Source organism: Polypterus senegalus, chromosome 1 (assembly GCF_016835505.1).
Source record: "Polypterus senegalus isolate Bchr_013 chromosome 1, ASM1683550v1, whole genome shotgun sequence".
NCBI lineage: Eukaryota > Metazoa > Chordata > Cladistia > Polypteriformes > Polypteridae > Polypterus > Polypterus senegalus.
In genome coordinates, this window is record NC_053154.1 from 332,068,772 (window position 1) to 332,085,579 (window position 16,808).

A 16,808-nucleotide genomic window follows, 5' to 3' on the forward strand; every position below is an offset into this window, starting at 1 on the left:
CCTTGAGGAGCCCTGCCAGCTCCCATGTAGGGGTATGAACTGCTCCCCATGGGCACATTCAGCCAGTCCATTCACTACACCTCGGCCCCAGCAGGGGTGAAGATTACAGAGCGTTACGGCTGGGTGGTGCCTCCGCTCCTGCACTCCTTCCATTATGGCCTCCCGCCTGGGCAGGATATCCGTCTCCCTTCCAGTGGGGATGTCCATCTGTCCTCCATGGCACTTACTATATACTGTGTGTCCGTGTGTATGTAATATATATAGTAACCACAAGGAGGTGCCACTGGGTTCCAAATCTCAGACACCATATCACCCAACACAAATCCGGGTTTAATATAAAAGAATTTTTATTGTGCACACAGCCACAAATACCACAAAATTATATACAGTCATATGAAAAAGTGTGGGAACCCCTCTTAATTCTTTGGATTTTTGTTCCTCATTGGCTGAACTTTCAAAGTAGCAACTTCCTTTTAATATCCGACATGCCTTATGGAAACAGTAGGATTTCAGCTATGACATTAAGTTTATTGGATTCACAGAAAATATGCAATGTGCATCATAACAAAATTAGACATAAATGTGGGCACCCTAACAGAGATATTACAGGGTGGTCCGGATCTAATTATGCAGGTCCAGATCGTCTGGATGACTTTGATTTATGCGAGGACAATTCCAGTTCGGAGGAAAGACGATTGTTTATGTCGTCAGTTCACACACTTCTCAATGGTCCAGGATTTTTCAGGTGATTTTCTGTGTAATAAACTTAATAAGTTATAGAGTAATGAAAATTGCATAATTAGATCTGGACCACCCTATACATCAATACTTAGTTGAGCCTCCTTTTGCTCCTTTGATCCTCTCGACGCTGTCCTCCTGTAGTCTGTGATGAGTGTCTGGATTCTGGATGGAGGTATTTCTCACCATTCTTCATACAAAATCTCTCCAGTTCAGTTCAATTTGATGGACAGCCTGCTTCACATCATCCCGTAGATTTTCGATGATATTCAAGTCAGGGGACTGTGACGGCCATTCCAGAACATTGGACTTCTCCCTCTGCATGAATGTCTTTGTAGATTTCCAACTGTGTTTTGGGTCATCGTCGTGTTGGAATATCCAAACCCTGCTTAAGTAACTTCAACTTTGTGACTGATGCTCGAACGTTATCCTGAAGAATTTGTTGATATTGGGTTGAATTCATCCAACCCTCGACTTTAACAAGGGCCCCAGTCCCTGAACTAGCCACACAGCCCCACAGCATGATGGGACCTCCACCACATTTGACAGGAGGTAGCAGGTGATTTTCTTGGTCTGCGGTGTTCTTCTTCCGCCATGCAAAGCGCTTTTTGTTCTGACCGAATAACTCCATTTGTGTCTCATCAGTCCAAAGCACTTTGTTCTAAAATGAATCTGGCTTGTCTAAATGAACATTTGATACAACAAGCGACTCTGTTTGTGTCGTGAGTGCAGAAAGGGCTTCTTTCTCATCACCCTGCCATACAGATGTTCTGAATTGTCTAATGATGTACAGATACACCATCTGCAGCGAGATGTTCTTGAGGTCTTTGGAGGTGATCTGTGGGTTGTCTGTCACCATTCTCACAATCCTGCCTTTTCATATGCCGCTCCTGTATTTTCCTTGGCCTGCCAGACCTGCTGTGTTGGTTTAACATCAACTGTGCCTGTGGCCTTCCATTTCCTGATTCCATTCCTTACAGTTGAAGCTGACAGTTTACACCTCTGAGATGGCTTTTTGTCGCCTTCCCCTAAACCAGGAGACTCAACAATCTTTGTTTTCAGGTCTTTTGAGAGTTGCTTTGAGGATCCCATGCTGTCTGTCACTCTTCAGAGGAGAGTCAAAGGGAAGGAAGCACAACTTGCAGTTGACCACCTTAAATACCTTTGTCCACTCGTGATTGGACACTCATGTCTATGAAGTTCAAGGCTTAACGAGCTAATTCAACCAATTTGGTGTTGCAAGTAATCAGAATTATTATACTGGGCAGCGCAAAATCTCATACCCACAACGTCACCTGTGGTGTCCCATATCAGGCCCCATCCTTTTCACCATCTACATGCTCCTTGTTGGAAATGTCATTAGCAGACATGGTTTATCTTTCCACTGCTATGCTGATGACACTCAGCTTTACCTCAGGACTACCCCACCTGCTCTACTGCTCCTCTGCCAATATCTACATTGACTACCTGCCTGGAGGAGATAGAGGCGTGGATGAGGCTCAATTTTCTTCAGCTAAACAGATCCAAAACAGAAGCCATCTTAGTTGGCACATCACACCATCTCTGCTCTTCTACCATCACCAGTATCACTTTCGCTGGCCAAAACATTCTCCTTTCCACATCTGTCACCAATTTGGGTGTTAAAATGGACCCTCAACTCACCTTTGACGCCCACATCAAACACCTCTGTAAGTCTTCTTTCTACCACCTTAAGAACATCGCTAAACTCCGTCCAACTCTCACCCTGGCAGATGCAGAGAAGTTCGTCCATGCCTTTGTCTCCTCCAGGCTGGATTACTGTAATGCGCTCCTCATCGGGATTCCTGGCAAGAGTATTCACAGACTATATTCAGAATTGCCCTGCCAGGATCCTGATGAAGGTGCGAAAGCCTGACCATATCACCCCAATCCTGAAAACCCTTCACTGGCTCCCTGTCCCACTCAGAATTGAGTTCAAGGTCGTTCTCCTCACCCATCAGTGCACCTATGGACCCCCTTTACTTACCTCCTCACGCACCCTCCGCTCTGTGCCCACTAACACTCTCCACGTCCCTAGAACCCCAAGCTTCGCAGTATGGCTGACAGGGCTTTGTCATCTGTGGCGCTGAGACTGTGGCACGTCCTCCCTGACGACCTGAGAGCCCCTCAGTCGACTGATGGTTTTAAACGGAATCTAAAAACTCATCTTTTTAGAAAGAGATTTTGTTGAAGTATAAGTAGATTTTCTTGTTTTATTATTTTTATTTTTACTCTTTAAGACTTTGAGATTGCTAAAATATAAAGTGCAATATAAATAAAATGTATTATTATTATTTAGAATTGAGCAGTGACAGGCATTCAAATCAGCACAATGACAAGGGGACCCACATTTGTGCACAGCCAGTTTTTCACATTTGATTTAATTTCCATCCATCCATCCATTTTCTAACCTGCTGAATCCGAATACAGGGTCACGGGGGTCTGCTGGAGCCAATCCCAGCCAACACAGGGCACAAGGTGGGAACCAATCCTGGGCAGGGTGCCAACCCACCGCAGGGTGATTTAATTTCATAAAACTAAATACTGCGTCACTAAAAATCTTTGTTCAGTCAACACCCCAGTGCTCAGATGTTCCTAGGAAATGAACGACAAGCCACTGTTAGAGTCAATTATTATGCAGGCTTGAGAGGGGTTCCCAGACTTGTTCATATGACTGTATATTTGTATCTATAATAAACAAATAGGCAGTTTAAAGGATAGGTTAAGTAATTTATTTGGTATATAATATTTGCCACATAAAACCGTGTTCCAAATTGAAGCATTTTTGTCACTTTTAAAAATCCCTTGTCTGTTCTTGTTCAGGCGGAGTGGTGGCTCTGAGGTCAGGGATCTGCTCTGCCAATCGGAAGGTTGCCGGTTCGAATCCCGTAAATGCCGATAGGGACTCTGCTCTGTTGGGCCCTTAACCTGCAATTGCTGAGCGCTTTGAGTGGTGAGAAAAGCGCTGTAGAAATGCAAAGAGTTATTATTCAGTGGGACTAATGGATATACGGGTCCACAGGTGAATGAAAACGCCTTAAAACTTGCCAATTATTTGTCCCAAAATGAAATTATATCTAATGTGTTAGCAACACTGAAATGCAATGTATATGCAGTTGGCACAATTTTATTCAATCGATCAAACGATCGATTGCTTAGCACTGCAGAATTTCCGTATCAGTTTAAAATATAATAAATAAGCGCATTGCATTTGAATGTCTGTTCATCGGTCGCATGTCATAACCAAATGAAAAGCAGACGTATAGCACTTCAGTCAGCGGCAGCTCCGCATGTATTGTACGTTCGATTCGAGACTGTGGTTTAATTGTGTCAAAACTAAAGGCAATCAAATGACCAATCAGCATCTAAAGGTGCAGCCAGGGGGCGTCAACAGTCGGCTCACTGACTCGTTTGGCCGCCGCTTTTATCCAAGGCTGACTTACAACATTTAGGATTCAATTGGTTCCGTTTCTTTTGCTTTTCCAATTGGAGCGCAGGCTGGCCAAGTGACCTGCTCAGGGTCACACAGTGGTGTCAGTAGTGGGATGTGAACCCACAGCCTCCGAGTTTGAAGTCTTAGCCTTAACTACGACACCACACTGCTTGTCCGTGAGTCTGTTGCACTTGGAAAGGAAGGTGAACTGGGAGTTGAGAAGGCAGGGGATCCACCGTCTCATTGATAACACGATAAACCCGTGCAAAAAACAAAATGGCCCTCTTGCACGTGTACTGCATGTAAACACATTGAATTGCATTTAATTTTGAGACAAATAAACTTCTGTATACTTTGAGGTGCCAAAGGTTTCAATTTAAGAAAATATCCCTTCTGCATTTACGAGGGGGGAATTCTTAGCAGTCAATGCTTTTGTGCTTCAATAAATTTAGAGCACTTCACAGAAATCTGTTTTCACTTTGACATCACGGAGTCGTTAGCTGATGATCAGTACCAGTAAAAACAAACTGGGATTCCTCGTTGGTAAGGATAATAGATGGATGGATAACAAAAGAACTTCCAACATTACAGAGCCAATGTACGTTTTAAAGCCTACTTAATCCAATTCAGGGTCACAGCGTGAAGGAGGCCTGTCCCATCAGCAGCTGACACAAGGCAGGAAACAACCGACATGACACACGGGGTCCCCATTCACATGCACACCCAAACTCACTCACCCTGGGGTCTAACTAGGAGTCCACAGACTGTGTGCCAGCCGGCCAGGAGAACACTGCCGGAGTGGGATTCAGACCAAGGGGCAGCCGTGCTAATCGCTGAGGCACCCTGGGTGATTTCAAAGAGTTCACGATTGACTTGGCTTTTCTAGAATTGGCATGTATAAATATACAGAGATATGAAATATCAATGTGATAGCAGCGTGACACCCGTTGAAGATGCAGCGTCATTTTTGTTTCCTGTGCTTCTGAAAAACAAAACCCCAACGGGCATGCAGAGGCAAGACGCACTGGCATTTAGTCAACTCAATTTATTTTGGTGTCGCACTCTTCATCAAGCACAGCCTCGGAGCGACGCACAAATTTAAATTTATAATGCAGTAATCGTGAAGTGTAAGAACATACACCACTTACAGAGATGAACACTCAGATCCCACAGAAGTCACAGGACAGCGGAGCAACGTCAAGCTGATTAACAAAAACTCAAACTGACAATGCAAAGTTGAAAACAATTCAGATACGGCCAGTCGATGGACTAGGAGAGCAAAGGAAAAACAGCGGGAGTCCACAGTTGGTCAAAGATGGACAAAGTTCTAGTCAACTTCTCTGTACTTGGCGTACTAAGGACACATCTGAATGTTCTTACATATTTAAGCCAGTAAACGCAGCTCCTGGACGCTCTGTCATAAAGGGTATGAAGAGAATTGTCCGGGATAATACCCACCGACGTTATGCACTGTGGACGCTGAAAGTCGAAGAACAACAGAAGACGGACACCAATTAAAAGTAAAAAGCAATTTCTTTAGTCTTGGTGGCAGAGAGGCTTGCAGCACCTGCTTGCTCAAGTTGCTACCGTCAGCCTAGCCTGCTAGCAGGAAACAGAGACTTCCTTTAATTCTCAAGTTCGATGACAAGAAAGAAAAAGAGGACACGCAGCAGTTCATCTTGAGGTCATTACATGGATTGCTGTAGTCCCTCTTCACACTCTAAATTTGTACGTGTTTTTTACAGATAAAGAATTGTCAGCAGTTTCACAGTTTTAGGGAATACACCTCTGCTAGCCAACACGTACATAAGTCCAGTTACAGCAGGTTTTGTCCTAACGGTTAGAGGGAGTATGCAGCTCAGCGCTTTTAGACAAGGCTCACTTCCTTATACTTTCTTTTGCGTGCCCATAAAATATCAAGGGTTAAATAAAGGTTAGTTCAGTACATTACATTAGTTATAAAGAAATGACATTCTTATAGCTTTAGTACCAGTAAACCCCTGATTCTGTAAAGAATCGCAGATCCAAGAATGGCAATCACTTTCTGTTCTTTGGAGGGAGGGATGACAAATCATGCAGGGTGGGAGCGTCCTGGGAAAGTTTTCATTTAATTGAATAAATATATTTGTACTACAATTAACCAATTTATTAAAAATAGAATTGAAATTTAATTGTTATATCATTTAAGTCCAAAATGTCTTTGAGTTGTTGAACTCAAAAGTAAAAAAAATATCAGAGAGCAAAGGTTTAAATGAAGTAAACTGGTAACAAAAACTTCAAAAAATGGTAAATTCAACATCGTTAATCCAAAATTTCCTTATAAACAACATTTTTGGTGAAGATGGTTTCCTGTCCTTGAATCAGCTCTGCCTGGTATGGAGTAGTTAAAACCTTCACTGTAACGTCACACGAACGCCGGACTCTTGAAAAGACAACATAAAGTTGTCGGGGTCCGAATGCAGGCTCAGAGAGGGAAAGCCCTACAGGTTGTGTTGTGTTGTTTGGGCGCCACCTACTGACCCTGGGAAGCCGCTGGGTTTGACTCTATGGGGGGGGGGCTGAGGCGCCGTGCGCGTGCGGCGCCACCTGGTTCACTGATGGTGACGGCGGCGGATTTGCGTCCTGAAGTTACCATGGAGATCTACATTAATAACGAAGGGTGTATATGCGGTGGTGTGTGCGTTCACGTTCGGGCAGCAGTTGTGTTGTGCCCGGCTTGCTTCTGGCACATATACAACCTTCATTTAGTAATATAGATCTGCATTAGATTACATTTGCTCAGTTAGCTTAGCATATTCTTATTTAATACATAAGTGTCCCCCTTCTTATAGTTCATTTTGCATCATACGTTTACTATTTGGAAAGACTGAAGCACCTTAATTCTAAATATTTCTTCCTCAGCACTGATAACATGAAACTCGTGTTTAGCCTTCTGACATAATCAGGAACTGACCCTGGTGGCTGTGTATTGTGCCCACTTAGTAATAACATAGCTTGTCTTTTTAAATTTATTTAAATATTAGCACTTATTACTCAGTCAATTGAAAATCTATGACATATATTAAGGACGCGAGAAGAAAAACACAATTTGGTCTGAAAGGAAGGGTCACCTGCATATGAGTGCAAGTGAATGTGACGTTTTACTGCAGTCCCTTCCCAGCAGTGTGATGGCTTTGCTTTGATTGGTCCTTACTGTCACATGTCCAGTGAACCCCTTACTTGTTACGAGCTCATCGACATGTACCACGTCTTGCTTCATGATTAGTGATGTGGCGCACACAACAAAGGTCTGGGGCAGCCACCCGCGTACTTTTTAAGTAGAAATGTGTAGCAGGCTCAAGTCCAAAACAGAACTGACTAATGTAGGGAAGGTGGCGGGTTTTTAAGGTCAGTCAGGGGAAGTGATGTCATCAGGACCGGAACCGGAAGTGACGCCTTCGGTGCGCCGGGACCGGAAGTGACGTCCTTGGACTCAGGCGGAGTTTCCTGTGTCTGGTCTGTAGAGAGAGAAGAGGGAGGTTTAGTGCATGCTGCCACCCCCTGGTCTGGCGTGGAATTATCGTCTTTTGGTCTCTTTGGCTGACTCCCATACTCTCGTGTGTGACAATGAGTAGAAGTACCTGAACCTGAAACTTCTGCTTTGCTTACCTTAAAGAAACACCGCAAAATATGACACAGCAAGTCAGAAAAAGATGTGGGGGCACCAGCCAGTGATCCCCGTGTATTGTAAGGTACAAAGTGTTTGTGAGGAAAAGATTTCAGAAAATGAGATGGGAGTCCATCCTCTGTCATCTGTTTCTTCCGTCTGTCCCTAAAGACGTGGTGTGGATGACATCCTGCATTACAAGGCGAGTGCCTCTTCATTCAGTGACTGCAGACCACTGGTACTCATGTCTCACATCATGTAGACCTTCGAGAGGCTCATCCTGGATTATACAAGTCCTCTTGTGGTAGACAACCTGGATCCAGTGCAGTTTGTCTATCGGACAAAGATTGGAGTGGAGGATGCGATCATCTGTCTTCTCCACAAGGCTGGGCAACGCCGTCCCCACTGTGAGGATTCTGTTTTTTGATTTTGCCTTCAGTACCACCCAGCCATTCCTGTTAAGAGGTCAGCTCAGAGATACTGTATGCAGGTGGATGAGCCTGAGGTGTCCTGATGATGGACCATCTGTCGGGCAGACAGCAGTTTGTGAGGCTCAACGACTGTGTAAGCACCACTAGGAGCAGACCTGCCTGCTTTACTCTTCACTCTGAACACCTCCGACTGTAAATATAACAGCAGGTCACGTCACTTGTAGAAAGTCTCAGATGACTACACTTACAGGGTATATTGAGACAGAGGAGAGGAGTCAGGAGGGGAACTTTAAGAACTGACCACAACCAAACATCGGCAAAACCAAGAAACTGGCTGTTGACTTTCACCGCACCAAAGAGCCTCCATGTCCGGTGACTATTCAGGCGGCCTCAGACTGTTGAGGCGGTGGACTTGTCCAAGTACTTGGGGGTCTACATTAAAGATGGGTTGGACTGGTCTGGTAATACAGAGGAACTCAAGAAGAAAGGGCAGAGCAGACTCTCCTTCCTTAGTGTGGGAATTGACCTCCTTTACACCTTCTCCAACACTGTGATGGCCAGGGTGGTGTGCTGAGCCAAGGGACAGGCCCACCGAATCATCAAGGTAATCAGAACGGCAGGTTCAGTTATGGACACACTCTAGTGGGAAAAGCCCAGACAAAACTGAGTGCCACCATGAACAGTGCTGCACATCCTCTCTTTGACAAACACACACACACACTGAGGAGTTTCAGTCAATGAATCTTTCAGCAGGAGTGTGTCGTGAAACACAACGGGGTCTCCTTTATACCAATGGCAATACGCCCGTATGGCATCTCACTGGGACAGGGATGCTAAGTCAGACATTTTCTTTCTTTTTTTAAATTTTCTTCTTTTTAGTCATTGTGATGTGTATTCAGATCATATTGTATGTTTTTCTATATTTCTTTAATCAAGGAGCTTCTGTAAAAGTTCAGATTTCCCCATTGGAACAAAACGTTCTAATCATCTATTTGTTGGTCCCCCCGATGGCTGACAGGAAGTTATATATCCTTTGGTGCAGAAGAGTAGGAGGTGGAAGCGGACATCACGGCTCCTTGGCGTACTGAGCTTCTGGTCCAAGGAGGAAAAAAAAGAAAAAGGACAGATTGTGAATAACAGCGCCCCCTTTCAGCTCAGCATGGAACTGCTGACCTCATACAAGCCCTTTGAATGCCTTCTACTAACACATATGTGACTCCACCTTATGTGTCCATTCATGCGTCCTTCCATCCACTTCTTGTAAGCCACCTCCTCTAAATGGGATCGCAGGATGCCAGTCTTATCCATCAGCATCATAAGAACATAAGAAGCTTAACAAACGAGACGAGACCATTCAGTCCATTTGTCGCTCGTCTGTTGAGCTAATAACGCAGCTGTCCCAATATCTCATCTATGCCCTTCTTAAAGGTTGCACAGGTTTCTGTTTCAGCTCCCATGTCCTGGTAATTTGTTTCAGAGCCCTACATCTCTTTGCATCTCATTGCACCTTCCCTTAATTTCCACTGCTGACCTGGAGTATGGGATTTGCTGTTTGGCTGATAGAATTCTGCTGGATCTACTTTATCATAGCCTTTGAGGATTATGAAGAGTCTTGAGCCTAAACAGGTAGAATTCTGTGGGTCTGTCACAGTAAGATGCGTCCTTAAGTCGGCTTCACCAGGCTGACCAGGTTACGTTTTATTTTAGACAATGGACTAAGGTGAAAGGTCACATGACAATTTTGGTAGCTTTGTTTTGTCCGAATTGTCTGACTTGTAGTGACGACTCAACAACTCGGATTTATCATCTGTCCAAGAACACATAAACACACAATTAGCCCATACATCAAAAAGTGTGAATTTCTCATTAACTCCTACCAATTTGTGGATGTCTACCATCATGCTCTAAATGCCTGAAACTTGTATGAAGTGCTAGTGGTAAACGTTTAATCACAAATCGGTGTAAATTTTAAAAAAATGAATTAATTTGGATGCGAGTGTCAGTAGGCCTTGTGCCCCAGGAACCAAGTTTCCTGAACTATTCTCTAACATTTCAGTAATTATTTGCCGCTCTGATGCTGATCTTTCTGATCCTAAAATAGGTCACTACGATAGCAATTGACGAGTAGAATGCATAATGAATTGTAGAATTACGGTATATGAGGGTTCCTCTCGAGTGCCGCTTTCTCTTGCACGACTTGGTTCAAAAACTAATCGGCACGTCGCCATCTCATAACAGGCTAAGTTTCAAGTTTCCATCCAGCCATTTTAGCCCTAAACCATCCTCAAGAAACTGCGACACACACGGACAGACGCACACCCATCATCAAGATATCAGTGTTTTCAGTATCAGGGGACCCTAAAACATCGAGATCCATTAAAACCAGAGGTGTTTGATGAATCTTAAGCTTTCGCTCCTCCCCAATAGATGATAGGTTATGGTGGGCACAAAGCAAAAATACAGAAAAATGACCGTGTGGCAGTAGGCTCCAAGCTGGAAAAGTGTGTAGGGATGTGAACTGAGCGTACTATGGAGAACGTAGGTGGACAGGATTGGTGAACTCTGTTGCTGAATGGCCTGTTCTCATCAAAATTTTCCAAATGTTCTCAAACCTGCTTAATAAAATTCAGGGTCACAGGGAGCCACATGCCATCCCGACAACACTGGGCATTTGGCAGGAACCATACCAGTAAAGGGCCCACATGTGTATTCCCCTTGGGATTAATAAAGTATCTACAGTGTCTATAATTATAAGAGTTTGACGGATTTCCTTTGAAAGACTCATTGATTACTGACCTTTGCCTTACCTTTAGCAATTACAGTTTATGGGTTACACGTTCAGTTTGATGATCTCTCCATTAATCTTCTGGTTACAATCCTTCTCTTGTTCAACGACTCTTCTCCTGGTCATCCTATTCATTTTGGTTGCATTCCAGTGTCAACCTTGACATCTGCTAATTGAAGAAGAATAAAAAATAAAGTGTGAACACCTCAGCAGATACAGGAGAAGTCCACTAATCACTTGTCTTCTTGGGTCGGTAGATACGAGTAATGATATTGTGTTGCAAAATCAGCAGACAAGAGTTTTCCAGATATTATGATCCGACTTCAATTGGATTTTTTTTGTGATGCTCCTTATTGTTGTTTTGGCACTTTAGGTTCTCATTTGAGGTTTTTATGCTGCGGGCCTCAATTTTCTTGCCATTTTTGTTTTGAAGGTGGTGAAATATTGTCGGGGTGGCACGGTGGCACAGTGGTAGCGCTGCTGCCTCGCAGTTAGGAGACCCATCTGGGTTCGCTTCCCGAGTCCTCCCTGTGTGGAGTTTGCATGTTCTCCCCGTGTCTGCGTCGGTTTCCTCCCACAGTTCAAAGACATGCCGGTTAGGTGGATTGGCGATTCTAAATTGGCCCAGGTGTGTGGGTGTTTTTGTGTGTGTCCTTCGGTGGGTTGGCACCCTGCCCAGGATTGGTTCCTGCCTTGCGCCCTGTGTTGGCTGGGATTGGCTCCAGCAGACCCCCGTGACCCTGTGTTCGGATTCAGCAGGTTGGAAAATGGATGGATGGATGGAATATTCTCACATCTTCCCAAGATGCCATTTTGCATTTCTGTGGGTGCCGCTTGTTCTTCTTCTTCATCTTTTCCCACTTTTTTGTGGGGTTGATATACCCCCGTGACCCTGTAGTTAGGATATAGCAGGTTGGATAATGGATGGATGGATGGATGGATATTTTTTTGGCTATTCTGCAGTTAGTTTGTTTAAAGGGTGCTACTTTATTACGGCTCTACAACGACCAAAAGGACACAAGGCTGAGCTTTACAGTGACACACCACTCGTGTCATATGTCGTCCAAGATTATAAATACCATGAAATCAAATCACATGTGTTTCTGTAAGTCTTCTGTACCCTAATAAGAGTATCTATATGTTTTGCCCCTTGTGTTCTTTGTTGAGTCATTTACTGATGTTAATGTTACTTTTGTTAATTATCTGCGGGATTTTCTTTGCCTGTGTTATGGGAATTGTGGGTGGTCCACCAAGAGGCGGGGACACCCGCCAATCACTGCCAGTAACTGCCCTCCACCCTTTAAATCTGGGGGGTCTCCCACAGTTCCTGGTGGTTCATTGTGAATGCACTCGGGAGTTGGTGAGTTCTTGTGTTGTTTTTTTTTTGTGATCTACTGGATTTCTTGGCTTCTTGGTCTGTTTCTGACTTTGTATGACTTTTTTGTGAAAAATCAATGTACTGTATCTATTTTATAAAGATTCTGTGTGGCAATGCGGGTTCTTTCCACGCTCCCAACGTCCTTATGGGAGCCATGGACCTGACACCGTCGATGATGTCACCGAGATGAGCTGACAAATTAGGACATTTCTCTAATGAAGCCAGGGGATATTTCCAAAAAGTGCTTTCATTAAAACCAACCAAAACAGTTTTCAAACAAAAAATGCAGTGCATCAGTTTCAGTAAATCCATAAAACAAGTGTTCAGTGGGGATAAAAACAATCATCAATAAATAAATCCATTAAAATCCAAGGTTAAAATCAGAAGTTAAAATGCAGTCTCTCTCAACTCGATCTCAGCACACCTCCATCTTATCTTTCTCCCCGGCTCACCCATTACTCGAGTAGCCGGCGGAGACCCAACAGCCAAGGGCTACTTTCAGCTGCCCTCCGTCTTGGCTTCCATACGGACATCACTGCCAGACTGTCCGAGGTCGGCTCTCCTCTCTTCATCTTTAGCGCTCATGCAGTCGCTCCTCAGATCCCTCAGGAGGACACCTGCCTTGCTCATCCCACTCCAACAGAACTTTCAGTGGGGCAAACAAACAAACGCTCCTTCGCGGGGCCCCAGCTCTTGCTGTCTCCTCCTTACAGGTTGCCAGATCATAGCTGCTAAGACGACTCTTTCACGTCCTTTAACCTCCTTTTTCTTCACCTCGATCGATCTCTCTATCCTTCTAGATTTCTCAAAACATCTCAAGTTCTCACCCTTTCCTGGTGTCGACCCGTATTTATACACATACCCCCGTGCACCTCTGTGGGTGCCGCACCTTAATCACACACCGCAGGAAGCCAATCAGGCAATTGAGAACGATCGCACCCACACGTGCAGGTGTGACTCGCTCCAACTGCCTCATTAACTCCCCGCGGTCGTGCAATCGCACCCACGCAGAACGACACGATTATACGGATTTAAAAACCTGGCCTTTTTTGTTTAAAGCCACGGACCCGCTATACCACACTCTGTGTGAGATCCTAGATCCAGCCTGGTGGGCGTTTTCAGAAGTGCTTTTGGGATTACTTTGGATTACCAGTTTTTAGTTTCTCAATCTCAAGTAGTTAATAAAAGAAAATGCATAGTCCCAGTAACATCTGTGTTGGGTCTGGCGCTAGGTATTATTGATTTCTAGGGTTTTTACTTTCTCGTATACGAAATATAGGGATGTACTGTAATCGTCCAAAAAATCGGTTTCAAGATTTTGATGAATCTCAACGTTTTAGATCTCACTGAGTCCGATTTACTTTCTCGTAGGGAAAGTATTGTAATCGTCCAAAAATTCGATTTTCGAGATTTTGATGAATCTCAGCATTTTAGATCTCACTGAGTCCGATTTATGTCTGTGTGTTTGTGTAACCTCGATAACTTGAGTGCGCTTTCTATTAGGTCAATCATATTTTGCATACAAGTATTAGGTACAAAACGTAGATTTATAACAACCTTTGAGTTATTTCTGCTTACCAGTAGTGGTACTTTTTATTCATACAGCTGCAGAATCCGATGAACTTTACTTTTATAATAATTATTAATTTGATTTGATTTGTTGTTGATGTTTCATAATTGATGTACATAATATAAAATATAATCATTGTCTTGTGGTTTACTCCTCAAATATCCATCCCCATATTTAAGTATACGAGAAAGCCCAGGGAAGACCACTCCTGATTTTTTACTTCAGCTTGGACTTTTTCCTCCCAGTCCCATTTTCATTTGCCTTTGTGGCCTGCCACATTACCATCTGCTGGCATTACAGCACAAATTCATCTACTATTATCAAATCACGAGTATATGGATGTCTGACCAGCAGACCCCAGGAAATGTCCTGGACTGGCATGGAATAAGAGAGGGTCACTCCATGCCTAACCTGTCACTTTTTGGATTCTGGGGTCTGTGCAGTTTTGATAATACTTTTTATATTTGCTTGTAACTCATGGCTTTGTGATTTCTTGCAGCGCTACGTTTGCTTCAAGCACCCAACGGAAGTGAAGCCTCCAGAAGACCTGCAGGACCTGGGAGTGAGGTTTCTTCAGCCATTTGTGAACCTTTTGTCAAAGGGCACCTATTGGTGGATGAACACATTCATCACCTCTGCTCATAAGAGACCCATTGACCTGAAAGTCATCGGCAAGCTGCCAATAGCAATGAGGGCGCTCACTAACTACGTGCACTTAAGGAAGGCATTTGAAGCACAAAAGGTAATGGCACATTTTGTTTGGTATGTAATTTTTCATTTCAAATTTTGTCTTGTGGCCGCCAGCCAGAAGGGTCTAGACTGAACTTGGGCTTCACTACACAATTAGTAGGAATTATCTGCATGTCATTAAACAGCCACTGAACTTCTTGTAGACATTTCTATTCAAGGTTCAGTTGAGCCTGTAGATCCCCTCCCTGTTCATCAGACATATGGCTCTGTTAATTGGTGAAGAGAAATGAATGCCGAGACGAGGCACTCTCCTCCCCGGGGTCATCAACCTAATTGTCGTTTTCTGCTTCACTGATACAGACAGCAGGCACAGAACAGCTTGGGTGAATACGTCCTTAGGTCGGTCCATTTACAGGACATCAATGCCCTAACCAAGTCTCCTTGGGGCACTTTGCTGGAAACTGGGATCAAGTAGTGCTAGGATTATCTCTGGAATTACACTTCACAACTTCCGCTTTCTTCCATTTCAGGATGAATGAGGAAAGCTAGATGTCCTTATTATAATACAGAAGACAATATCTGAGGAGATATCCCGGATTATTAGGAACTGCCCCTTGCACTTGGAGTTCATTTAAATTAACGCTGCCTTTACTGTATTGAATGTAGGTTATGGGGTCCTGCACTGTCATGTGTCCAGGGTCCACTCTTCAGATCCATGATTAGTAAGAAGAACTGCCAGACTTCAAAGCTTTGGTCTTCCTTAACCTAAAAAATCTCAGAACCACATTACTAAGTAACTAGCTGTAAAAAGCCCGGGCTCCTAGAAACCATGGATTCCGTCACTTCAATCAAACTATCTGTCGCAGTGGTTGTGCATTAGCGGCTAAGTGCGGTTTGCTGACGTGTTCGCCTCCATTGTCTATCAGCAGCTCAGCGAGTTTCTCTCACCTCGGAGGTTTTGTTTTGCCGATGTGCTCACCTCGCTTGTGCATTAGTGGCTAAGCGAGGTTCTCTTTTCTCTGCGGTTTCACTTTGGTTTCACAGAGTCGCTTTCTTTCAACTTCATGCTGTAGCCTCGCACTTCCAGTCTGGACAGACAGACACACACACACACACTTCCCCGTGTAGACGTTTATATGTAAGAAGATCTTGCGCCTGCTATGTGACCACTTTAAAAAAGCACACCAATCTATGATTTAGTTAAACATTTTTAGAACAGAGAGCTTTGCTGTTATGACAAATTATAGACTTTTAAAAGTTTCTAGCAGACGTATTCCATTTGTATTTTGAGTGGCTACATTTATCAATTATTTGGGTTGAATATTTGCCATGGGCAGATTTCGCATAGATGTTACATATTTTCTTTTAAGCAAAGAACCATAGACACTGCCTTGGGCCCTGTGCTGGCTGGGATTGGCTCCTGCAGACCCCCGTGACCCTGTGTTAGGATATAGCGGGTTGGAAAATGACATGACATGACCAAAGACACACAATATAAATTACCAAGTTATGTGGTGGACTCTATAGTAGGACTCTAGGGACCTTCACACTGCGACTTGGTGTTACTTTGGACCAGTGGTCTCAAACTCCAGTCCTGGAGGGACGCAGTGGCTGCAGGTTTTCACTCTAACCCTTTTCTTAATTGGTGACCAGTTTTTGCTGCTAATTAACTTCTTTTCCTTTTATTTTAATTGACTTGTTTTTTAAGATTTGTTCCCCTCGTCGTTCCTCTGAGTTGCTTCATTTCTTTCCTTCAATGGCACCCAAACAGAAATGAAATGTGACGTGAGTGAGCCAGCAGAAGACCAACTAAGTCAGGGCATTCAACTCCTATCAGTTGCATAATGTGGCGTCGAGTCTTGTCGTTCATTAAACTTGTTCTTTAATTCCATGGCTTGTTGCTGCTCTCATCGTGCAATAACAGACATTTCCAAATTGTTGATTTTCTCTTTTCTAAGAGCATTGGGGACCTGAGCAGATCGACATTCCTGAGGCCTTCATCTTTCTTTGTTTTCAGAAACTGTACTTTGGACACCAGTTGTTTTGGCTCATTTTGTACCTCATTATTGTCTGGCCGCTAATTAAGCACTAGAAACAATTAAGGGCGCAGAGTCAAGCA

The 16,808-nt window shown here is 43.8% G+C and overlaps 1 protein-coding gene across 5 annotated transcripts in view; it reads left to right on the forward strand.

The window, feature by feature from the left end:
- Positions 1-16,808, forward strand: part of abcc8 (ATP-binding cassette, sub-family C (CFTR/MRP), member 8) — a 280,773-nt gene that overhangs the window by 60,730 nt on the left and 203,235 nt on the right. For all 5 annotated transcript variants that reach the window (XM_039738520.1, XM_039738527.1, XM_039738535.1 and 2 more), the window contains exon 6: positions 14,499-14,741. In XM_039738520.1, coding sequence (XP_039594454.1) covers positions 14,499-14,741 — 243 coding nt within the window. The remainder of the gene's footprint in view (positions 1-14,498; positions 14,742-16,808) is intronic.